This window comes from Anguilla rostrata, chromosome 2 (genome assembly GCF_018555375.3).
Source record: "Anguilla rostrata isolate EN2019 chromosome 2, ASM1855537v3, whole genome shotgun sequence".
NCBI lineage: Eukaryota > Metazoa > Chordata > Actinopteri > Anguilliformes > Anguillidae > Anguilla > Anguilla rostrata.
Genome location: NC_057934.1, coordinates 22,030,587 through 22,042,876, shown reverse-complemented (window position 1 = coordinate 22,042,876; position 12,290 = coordinate 22,030,587). Strand labels below are relative to the sequence as shown.

At 46.1% G+C, this 12,290-nt stretch overlaps 1 protein-coding gene across 2 annotated transcripts in view; it reads right to left on the bottom strand.

The window, feature by feature from the left end:
• Positions 1-12,290, bottom strand: part of dnmbp (dynamin binding protein) — a 73,180-nt gene that overhangs the window by 12,362 nt on the left and 48,528 nt on the right. For both annotated transcript variants that reach the window (XM_064321228.1, XM_064321229.1), the window contains 4 exons: positions 4,393-4,601; positions 3,697-3,796; positions 2,797-2,944; positions 54-71 (listed from right to left, as the gene is read on the bottom strand). In XM_064321228.1, coding sequence (XP_064177298.1) covers positions 54-71; positions 2,797-2,944; positions 3,697-3,796; positions 4,393-4,601 — 475 coding nt within the window. The remainder of the gene's footprint in view (positions 1-53; positions 72-2,796; positions 2,945-3,696; positions 3,797-4,392; positions 4,602-12,290) is intronic.

Here is a 12,290-nt window from a genome sequence, read left to right as displayed (position 1 = left end):
ATGAGCCAACATGCAGGCGGGAGCATCGCATGCAAAAAACCTGGCAGACTTACCAATCGCGATATATCGCCCTGAGAGAGTACAACAGACAGAGTGACAGAGTGGAGAAGGGGGGGAATAAAGATACAGAGGAAGACAGGCAGGGAAACATGAAACGAGACAAAAGGAGGGGAGAAAGAAAGGGAATTATAGCAACTAGTCTGCAGGTGTCGACCCTTCAGGACCTGTGCACACAGACATTGTACCATTATATTTACCATTATACCAGCTTCTCACACTGTGGGGACATTCCCGACAGATACACACCTTAGAGACATAGTTACTATTGTAGAGCTTTCCACACTGTGGGGACATCTGTACACACACGCACACACACACACACACGCGCACACACACGCACACACACACACGCGCACACACACGCGCACGCGCACACGCACGCGCGCACACACACACACGCACACGCACACGCACACGCACACGCACACGCACACGCACGCACACACACACACACACACACACATATACACACACACACATGCACACACGCACGGACACACACACGCACACACACACGCACACACACACGCACACACACACACATATACACACACACACACGCACACGCACGCGCGCACACACACACACGCACACGCACACGCACACACAGACCCTGAATACAACTGCATGTACTATTATATGAGCTTTTCACACTTTAGGGATATTCTACCACAGATATACATTGTACAACCGTAGATCTTCCCACATTTGTGGGGACATTCGCACACATATAGATGCTGTTCTGCTATATCTTCAATTACACCAGCTTCCTATAATGTGGGGGACCATCGAAACAAACCACAACAGTGGAGAAAGAAGCTCTTCTGTGCCCCAGATAGAAAAGCCACTGTTGAAACAGGACTGAATGCTGATTTAGGAGCAGCCCTTCACACTGACTTGGAGGCACATGGCCAGTTTACGAGGCAGAAGCAGCAGGAGGGGAGGGGCCGTTGTTAATAACGCTGCGTCATGGCAACGCACGCTGCCCTCGACCCACATTATAAGCACCGAGAGACACCTTCCAAGGGCCTCTGACGGCTGAATGTAAATCTTACACCGAAAAGCAAATAAATAAATAAAACATCGGCCAGCGCTCTTTCTCCACTTCTTTACACTTCCCCTCTCTTCTCTCGGTTACTTCTCTCCCTTTCTTTCACTCTTTCCAATTCTTTTTCTTAATTCAATTCCAATGTGCTTTGTTGGCAGGAGAAGGAGTAGCAGTATTGCCAACTCACATACAAAGCACATGCAATGTGAAATATAAAATATGTTCTTTCTCCCGCGCCTAGCTTTGTACAAAAAGTAAAAATCCCAGGTGACTGCTGCAAACGCCCAGCGGTGGACAATAAAAACGTTTTCCAGACCGATTCTCATTCTTTTATTATCAACTAGAAAAGGCGGTGTTCATATCTTCCTAATCCAGCTTGACTATGGATTCTCAGAAATCGTGTCAGGTCGAAACCGGATCCAGCCGGCCTGGCTGGCGGCGGCGGCGCGGACCGAAAGCACAGGGGTGGCGTTTCTGTGTGGAGACCGCTGAGAGACATGCCTCATCTCCACTGCGCCGTTTATCTACAGACGGATCGGGATGGAGGGAGGTGCCGTGGGGCAGGTCGCCGAGCAGGACCGTCGCTGAAACCGGAAGGGTGGCGAAACCGGGCAGGCCGCATTCTTGGGCTGCTTCGCGTTCTTTAACCCCCCGTCGGGATAGGCCACTTCGACCTGCTCGCCCAATCTGCTGCGTCACGCATCCTCCTAGGCCTGTCCCTTCATATGAATGTGTGCTGCTATGAGAGAGCGATTACGTGTTCGTCTTCACCTGCGTGTAAAAGGGGAATGCGTGTAGGCGCGAAAAAATGAAGTGGGAGAGTGTGCATGCAGGTATGTGTGTGAGAGAGAATATTCTGGTATGTGTAGGATCTGTCTGTGTGCGTGTTAGTGTAACTATGGCCACGCGTCCACCCGTATTCACTTTTGTGCCATACTGAGACTGAGACTGAGACTGAAACCTAGCTGTGTCATAGTCACAGAAAGCCTCTTTCATGTTGGCACCCACAGAGTTGCTGCAGCACAGCAAGAGAGAAGGGGTGAAATCCAGGAACAGAAACTAAAAGTCCACCCCAGTATTTTGTTCCAATCATCTGGATTTGCTATTTAGCACAATTTTTCAGCCAGGAGATAGAAATAATTAGTGAAATCAGCTGGCTGAGTTTATGGATGGGAGAAAAACATGGCAGGACTTTTACTTTCTGACCCATGGACTTCCCACCTCCGCAGCAGAGAGCACAGGGAGCTGCTGTTCCACAGGGAGCTGCTCTTACTGCCTCCACCTCCACCTGGCCCTGTCCTTCACTCGAGGCCAGCCTCTTCTCAGACACACCAATGTTCATTTTATGTTCCTTATATTTGTACTGTCTTTAATCATTCTTTTATTATACTGTTGTAGATTGCTCCATTTAATTTAATGTTCTGCAAAGCAGTCTGTGATACACCCGATGTACACTATGTACATCATTATTATTTTTGCTCACACGGGCACTCGCGCGCATGTGCACGCACACACGCACAGGAACACTCACACTCTGTCGCATCCAGGTACAAACTCAAACCATGCCCACACCACACAAACACATTGCTAATGCAAACCACATGCTTTACTGTTGTCACAACATCAAACCTCGAGTGAGACCATAAAATGCAGTCAAGCAGCAAACCGCGTTTTAACCACGTTTTTACCTGAGCTTCTCCAAGCACTCCAGGATGTGTTTCTGTATGGCCTCGTCCCGCTCATAGCCCTCCAGCAGAGAAATGGCGTCATCGTGGTTCTGGCAATAGATCTTATACACTTCCTCCAGCTCTGCTTTGTAGTCTAGGAAAACTTTTCCTGTGAAATAAAGAATAAATAAACAAAAAAATCCCTTTAGAACAATAAGAAAACTGGAATATGTAAAAAAAAAAATAAAAAAAAAGACATCCATAACCAATTGTTTTTTATAGTTTCTTCTGCAGAAAATGTGAGGCTTTCTACAGGGCAAGCATGAAAACCAGGAAATAGTTGGAGCCAAAATGGAGACCTTAAGGATGTACGCAAAAAGAACCAGATGCAGAAATATCATGGTACCTTCTGTGCTTTATTAAGGCCCACAGCAAACAGGAAACTTAGTTACGTCCTGTGAGCTGTTCTTTAGTAAAAAGTTTTCTATATAAATTCCTGAGCAATGAGTGCCTAACTGGATTAAAACCATAGCTATAGAGGGTTCATTTATCACTTTCACATAAAAACTCTGGCTCTGACTGCAGTTTGGCATACAACTGGAGTATGGGATCAATGGGGGAAAGAAACTGTTTTTTTGCCTCTTCAAATTCACATTCTGAGTCAGGAGTACTGGGTTTTTCTCTTTAAAATCTGTACATCTCTATTTCACAGGTAGGTGTTACTGTTCTGCAATTACCAAAATAGCCAGTGGTCAGTTTGGCAGTCACCACAGTAGAACCCTTTAATTAGGCCCTTTGTGACATCATGCCCTGACCGCATTAGGATACACTGAGGTTGTTTCACACCTCCCCTCCCACTGTAAACATTCTATTTAAAACACATGCACGCTTTCCCTTGCAGCAGGTCCTCCGAGAACAAACCTATGGAGTCCGTGTCCAGCAAGCTCTTGTGCAGCCGTCTAGAGAGATCAATCACAGCATTTATGTTGCCGAATAGGCCTTCATAATCCATGTTCTGCACCTTTAAGAAACAATTCAATGAAACAATGATCAGTAAGTGTATATCACAAAACACACAACTGTTTCATTTTGGTGTTTCACTACCACCGAAGAAGCTGTACTAAATAATTGAGGAGAGGTACCAACTAGGCCTAACTATTAACTAATAACACAAACCTGTAACAACTGAAGAAAGTGAATTACACTTGACACCAGAGGTAAAAAATCAGGTTCAGAAAGTAAAAGTACAACACAGTATTTTAGTTCCAATCACCTGGATTTGCTAATTAACACAAATCTTCAGCCAGGAGGTAGAAGTAATTAGTGAAAGCAGCTGGTTGAGTTCAAGGAAAGAAGAAACACATGGCAGGACTTCTCTGACCCCTGGACTTTCCACCTTTGCTTGATACAGGTATGTTACACCAAGAGTATGAGCTTTACACCCAACACCTGAGTTATACCTGAGTAGGTTGATTACACCTGGTGATTGATTATACAGGTGAATGTGTAAAACCTGATACAGAGCCTGTGTGATTTAGGGGAGTGACAGTGTGGGAATAGGTTTGTGCGTGTGTGTGTGTGTGGGGGGGGGGTTGGGGTGAGACAGGTGTGTAGTACCGGAATCCTCTGCAAGGGCAGGATGATCTCCTTCACACACATGTGCAGGTCTTTGATGTAATCCTTCTCTGTCTGCAGGAGCTCCTCAATGACCTTCAACCTTTTCTCCATCATCCTCTGCTCAGGGTCCTCTGTGGTCGCCGTGGAGACTGGGACAGAGTCTAATGCAGAATCTATGGACTTCGGCTGCACGGACAGGAGGGTCATCTCTGAGAGAGGAGAGAACACAACAGGAAGAGAGAGAGGTCAGAGCTGCGCAGACAGGAGTGGGCGCGGACCGAGAATCCCGTGTGCTGAATCAGCCTTTCATCAGAGACACGGGGGTCAAACTCCAGTCCCAGAGGGCCGCAGTATCTGCGGGTTTTTGGGATGCTCTTGGCACAAGTGGTTCATTAAAGTCATTGATTGGCTAAAGAATCCACACACAATATTCTCAAGGCCTTAATTGGCAGCTGACTGAAAGGAAACCACAAAAACCCAAAGACACTGCAACCCAGTTTGACACCCATGATCTAAGAGATAAGAAGCGAGCTCCTTAGAGGGCAGCCAGCTGTGTAACTAAATTCCTGTGGAGTTTATAGGCTGATGTCTGGAGAACACGCTCTCCTCTTCCCTGGCTTCCATCTGTAGGCGCAACAGCGCAGGCTTGTAGCTGTAGCGTTTCGCTCACGCGCTGGTGACTCCTTATAATGGGCTACAAACTCTGCCTTTGTTCCTGCTTCAGAGTTGTAGCACAGTGCTCACTGAGATCGAAAAAGACTCCCAGAGCGGAGACAGTGGAGGGAGGGGGCTGCTTCTGGGGTGACACACAGCGCTGGAGTTTGGCCATCGGCCTTGGCTTGATCCTGATATGGAGATGACAGCACTCAGGTTATGTTTGTGGCAGGAGCCTTTACTGACTGAGCCACTTGGAAGCCCATAGTGAATAAAGAAGACATCAGATAGGCTATGTAGTTAGTGCCATTAAACCATGCTGAGACAGGAGAGTGTATGCGCAGGAGAACAGATAAAAAAAACCCTACAAACCCAATTTTACATCCTGGAATTTATCTGCTACACACTGACCACTGCTCCATGCTGACCACTGCTACACACTGACCACTGCTCCATGCTGACCACTGCTACACCCAGACCACTGCCCCATGCTAACTACTGCTTCACCCTGACCACTGCCCCATGCTAACCACTGCTTCACCCTGACCACTGCCCCATGCTAACTACTGCTTCACCCTGACCACTGCCCCATGCTAACCACTGCTTCACCCTGACCACTGCCCCATGCTGACCACTGCTACAAACTGACCACTGCTCCATGCTAACCACTGCTACACACTGACCACTGCTACAAACTGACCACTGCTCCATGCTAACCACTGCTACACACTGACAATGATTGTTGGCTATTTTATATAAAACACGCTTCAATATTCATTTGTGCCTTCTGCAGTCAGACCATGTCTGAAGCTCAGGTTTTTCATACAAAATATTTGAGATAAAAATCAATGAAGCAAACAGATTTAAACAGTACTATTAGCAATGGCAACGGACAGATTTACTATAAGAACAAAATATAAATATAAATAAAAAACTATTTTGTATTTATGTAAACCTATACAATTTTACAAAACTTTTCATGAAAAGCTATTACACTTGTAATTAGGCCTACTTGTATTGGATTTTATACAAATTATTCAAACATACGTAAATTTATAATCATGTGTGTCTAAAGAGGTCAAACAAGACTGTCTGTAAATGCATGCAACATATACAGTATATAGCCTACGCATGGGTCATGTGAGGATTTCCTTCTCGACAAGAAGCCATACGGTAAAGGATGACATCACAGCTGTCCAAATCCGTATGGCAGCTGAATCGCAGAAAAGCACAGCTTTCAGATTAACTGCTAAATACCATGATTGCAGTCCTGCAGGAAATCTCCTATCATGCATTATAAGACAGTCCTACTCTGAGCAAGACTCCTCAGAACCCTGGATGTTTAGAGAGAAGATTTGTATCTATATCTCTATAAATCTGTCAACTGTCAACCCTCGTCTGTCCTGTCTGTTGGTCACACACCTCCCCCTCCTCTCTGTTTCCCAGTCTCTCTTTCGCTCCTCTCCACGAGTATATTTCTCCCTATGGTGGATAAGATAGTCAGTCTGTCAGTCAGTCAGTCAGTCTCTTGCTCTCTGTCTCTTTGTCTCTCTGGACTAAAATTCAGTAACAGGTGCGCCTCTCTCCGTAGTGGTTAAGATGCAGATTAATGGCCCTAACTGCCCTTTGCTCTGGCTGTAAGGGGCCTGTCTGATCCCCACCTCCCCCCACTCCCTTGGGTAATCCCAGGCTTCCCTGCACGTGAGCTCTGTTCACCAGAACTCTGAACTCACCTGTTCTGTGCTGCCCCTCCCCTCTATGTGCCAGTGAGAAGTGACAGTTCTGTAGTCTCTATGCTGAACTGAGGCTGCTGGGTTTCAGCTTCCAACATACACTTTCTTATCCTTCACCATCCCAGAATGCTTCTCCCAATGCTCCACTATCCCAGCATGCCTCTCCCAATATTCCACTATGCCAGCATGCCTCTCCAAATATTCCACTATGCCAGCATGCCTCTCCCAATATTCCACTATCCCAGCATGCCTCTCCCAATATTCCACTATCCCAGCATGCCTCACCCAAATATTCCACTATGCCAGCGAGCCTCTTCCAGTACGATCCCAATCAATGACTGCAACTCAATCTCAGGGGGAAAAAAACCAAACATCATTTGGCTGTCTCCTTAGTTTAGTTTGGTTCTGTACTGCAATGTTAAGTGTGTTGCTGCTCTGCAATTAATTCTCTGTGGACTGACAGAGGGAGTCGGTAACACAATGGCTTAATTTATGTCAATTTATGTTAATGTATGCTAATTTTATGTGGCTGTGTGTTAAAGAGGACCATCACAACAGCAGGATCACATGACGACCCTTGTTCCCGGCAAGTTTCCAATTCCAAAACATCGCTTAGATCTCACCTGCACACGGTTCCTGCTGAGTGACTGAACTAATGCACACATACTGTGTGCAATACAACTTTTAAAAGAGGAAACTCTGTTTGGCTGCAGGAAGAACAAATATCTGCATAATACATGATGCATCTGTGCATTTCTAAACCAGCATTTTGGTTTGGACACACCCATGGCGTTAAACCCAGAAACTCACACACACTCATTTCGCGGAATGAGTTAGGCAATGAAACTCACACTCCATCAATTCCTGGAATGCATTACATATTGAAACTCATTCTTTCAATCAACAGAATGCTTCAGACAACAAAGCTCACACTTTCTCAGATTCCTCAGAGCTGAAAGGTCCTCCATGAGCTTCAAAAGCATACAGAAGCCCCCTGCACTGGGCCATGTGTCCTAAGTGCAGACCCCTCCCCAACAGCCTCTACACATGCTCCACTTCACACAATGAAACACGCACTAAATTACCACCACCCCATCCCTACCCACTTCCTTCTTTACCTCGTCCCCCTATTCACTCATTTACTATTAGTTTCCCCTTTCCATTCAAACCACTGTCCGCGTTCCTCACTCCAATAAGCCTGCTCTACACTTATCCCTCCTCTACCTCATCCCATATTCTCCCATTCCCTTCCTCACTTGTTCCCCTATACACATTATGCACCTCTTCTCTCATCCCCCTGTCCATGTTTTCTGACTTTGTTATCCAGGTGAGATGATTCATTCTCCAAAAACAGTGGCTGGCAGAGATTGTGAGGGAAGAGCAGCCCCATTCATTCCAACAGCCCTGTACTCTCACCAGAATAACCCTGTCCCTATTCCAACAGCCCTGAAGTCTCACCAGAATAACCCTGTCCATATACCAACAACCCTGTAGTCTCACCAGAATAACCCTATCACATACCAACAACCCTGTAGTCTCACCAGAATAACCCTATCACATACCAACAACCCTGTAGTCTCACCAGAGCAGCCCTATCATATACCAACAGCCCTGTAGTCTCATCAGAGCAGCCCCATCATATACCAACAGCCCTGTAGTCTCACCAGAGCAGCCCTATCATATACCAACAGCCCTGTAGTCTCACCAGAGCAGCCCTATCATATACCAACAGCCCTGTAGTCTCACCAGAGCAGCCCTATCATATACCAACAGCCCTGTAGTCTCACCAGAGCAGCCCTATAATATACCAACAGCCCTGTAGTCTCACCAGAGCAGCCCTATCATATACCAACAGCCCTGTAGTTTCATGACATTGGACAGCCAAATGTATGACCAAATTTAAACCCGGAAAGGAGCCCAGAATGATTTCTGCAGATCCCGGTAGAATTTAAAGCTAGCAGCCCCGATGCAGTTTCCCCTGGTGGAACCACGCTCTGTTTGGGAGCCCAGCCCGGCCCCGAGCCCCAGCGGGCCCAGGAACGTGATGCCGTGTCCACAGTCCGGCAAATGGGTAAACACACTATCCCACGGCGGTACAAAGGGCCCTGTATCGCAGAGGACAGTTGGTGGAAGTAATTGGTTGTGGCATTGTTAGTCTTCTCAAATAGACCAGTGTGCGACAGGGGCTTGCACCGGCCCCCATAATTTTCGAGAGCGAGGACAGACGGGGGTTTTGAGGGCGGGCGGGAGGAGGTGACCCGGTTTGCACGGATCCATGATCATAACTTCCGAAGAATGCGGCCGTTCTGTCTGCGCATTTCATCTTTTCCGGTCTGCCCTCCACGTGACCAGGCCCTCCCACGCATTGCATACCCGCTGATATCAACTGCTACAACAAAGCCACACAACAGACCAGTCACTGTAACACGCTCATGCACTTTACAGCCACCCGTGACCCCTCAGCCTGAAGCCACATTTGACTGAATGTCAATTTACCCAGCAATCTGCAATGATGTCACAGAGTGTGGGTTACAGGACACAAGAAGACCAACCGAAAAGTAAGGCTTTTTCAAAAGAGGTCCAACCAGTTCCAAAAGGCACACTTAGTTGAGAGAAATTACAGGTGCCTGAAACAAAACCCCTTGGATTCATGCACGGGAACTCATTTAAAAGGTCAGAAGGTCACACCTCTGCCAGCTAACTTTAAAAGACAAAAGAAACTCCTTCGTTGAGCCTTTAGATAAGAACACACTGCCAGTGATGAACACATTTCCAAAATGATTTCCTGAATGGATAACAATCAATGGGTGAAACCACAACAGTTTCACTCAACAGTGCTGCATAATTTCTGAAGACATAACCACATACTCCACGTACTTCCCAGTTACTGCAACAACAATTATCTTTATTGGATTTGTGTAGCCATTGGCATCCCCATTAACTATGGTATTCTTTGAAAATTTGTATGTGCTATTTTCTTTGTAAATTAGAACTTAATGTTGCTCAAAGCGTGTAACTGCGTTACTATCCAAGCCACAACACAATGAGCTTTCAAGTTCACGCTTCACAAATCACTCACAGTTGGATCTGAGAAAACTTCAGCACCATCAAGCACTCAGCAAACCCAACATGACAGGTACAGAAATGCATCGAGACCAGAAGATGACAGAAATCGGCCTCCTGCTAGCATAAACATTAGCTGCACCTTTACATCCAGAAAACGCGCACATTAAGAAGCATCTTAAACACACATTATCAGCACCGCTGCATCTTAAAAATACAGGTTTGTGTACATCTTTTTAGACAACTTGTTAGACAACAGATATGTTGATAAGGAACGGCTTTCAAATTGAACATATTCCCACATTAAAATGAAGCCTTGAAATCGAGCCTCCGAAAAGCAGTTTTCATCAAACAGAAACACAGCAGGCGATTCAATCCCCCTCACAAGAAAAACACTTATAAGTGTGTGGAGCGCTGGGAGAGTCTTTCTTTCACCCACCTGAACACACACACACACACACACTCAGCTCTGCAGTGGTACAGGCCCCCACGCAGAACAGGAGCGGGGTCCGTTCTCCTTGTTGTGCCGAAAGTACCGTCTGGTGAAGATGGGAAAGGTCCGTGCGGCTCTTTGCCACGCTGTCTCCCCATTGAAGCCACATTCTTCTCGACAGAAACCCCATTCTGCCCCCCCCCCCCTTCAGCACATTAACATCTGAATGGCTGGGAACGACCAAGATTACACACAACTGAGTGAGCCGCAAGAGGCGGTCTACACTAAAGCATGGAGCCAGATACGCTCTCTCACACACACACTCTCACACAGTGCATACATGCAACACATCTCTTTCTCTCTCTCTTTCTCACACACACACACACACACACAAACATATCTCTCTCAGACATACAGTACACACAATACAAAAACATGCACGCATATTCACACAGGAACATACTGACAAATACAAACATGGACAGATGTTACGATACACACACAAATCCACATATACACACGTCCACGAAGAAACTCACTGTCCGGAGTTGGTCTCCCCTTCCTCATTAACACAGATTAAACAATCACCCAATTAAACTCATACTTGCACCCATTTAAATCCTGTGGAAGTCCAGGGCCAAATCCAGATCCAGGTTTTGGCACTGGCGACCCCGTGTTTTTAGACAACCTGTCAACTGTTTGGAACTTCTCCACCCCACTTCCCCCCCAGCCCCCAAATTCCATGGCAATCTTGAGGATCTCTCATATAGACGCACCACAGCACGTAGCCATAGGCAGCTTGGTGTCTGCACGGGTTTCCATAGAAACCAGGTATTTTCCAGCAGAAAATGACCTGAATGAAGGTCAGTTCTGCATTCACTGAGATATGCTGGACTCACATTACAGAGTCTCTAAATACATTAAACAAGGTTTACAGTGAAGAGCAAGACAACAATTACATGTATGCATTCTAAATGTATTCAAAACATGCATGTATGTGTGTATTATACATATATACATACATGTAGGTATATAAGTATGTAACCCCCCCCACACACACACACACACAAATACTTCCACTGAATCGTAATTCTGTGTAAATTCAGCCTTTATTCCAAATGAACAATAAGTAGGCTATCTGTAGAAGACTCTGCCTGCAGACAAAATTACAGCTTTCTGGTCAGAAATCTGAGCAATTTGCTGATATGTTGCCTTTAAAATCAAAACACAACACAAGAAGCACAATCCTTTGTCGCAGAAGAGAGACGAACTGCGCAAAGTTCACAGAAGTCCAACAGCAAGTTGCCATGGCAACGCTCATAAGCTGGGCTGTCTAATAACAAGCCCCAGTCCCGAAAGGGAGGGGCCGTGCCGCCTGACGCGCGCTCGCCACAACTCCGCCATGACTCCAGAGTTGCACACAGCCGTTCCTGCGTCAGGTGGAAGCGCCCCGGGTTTTGTGTGACCTAGACAGAGGTGATGACTGCAGATTTACAAAACCCTGCCTCAAGCAACCGAAACCCAAGAGTTAAGAATACATTCCAAAATGATCATGTGTGCGCTGCATTTTGGGTATTTTCAAAAAATGTTTTTCAAGAATGAGCGAGTGGAAGATCAAAAGTTTATTAAAAAGTTACTGCACTCTAGTCCTAAATTATTGTCTTTTCATTCAGCAGGCTGTAAATGAAAAAGTAAGACTTAAATCTGCCCAATAATACCTCCACATATTATCCTGTTTGAGACTCCTACAGTTCAGAAGGACAAGAGGTCAAATTCCACATCTCCCTTGGAACCAACCCAAACTCAAAGCTTGTTTGATTTTGGCTGAGCGATCCTATTGGTCAGAGCCCTGTTTGCTTCTGAGCCGACTCCAAACAGTATCCTCCTCACAGAGCTCTCCTCTCAAAAATCTACCCATGTCAAACTAAACAGTTACCATTCAGCAGCCACCATTCAATCTCTGCACGTCAGTGGCATGTGCAGTGTCCCTTTAAATGCTTCACCAACAGCAGTGT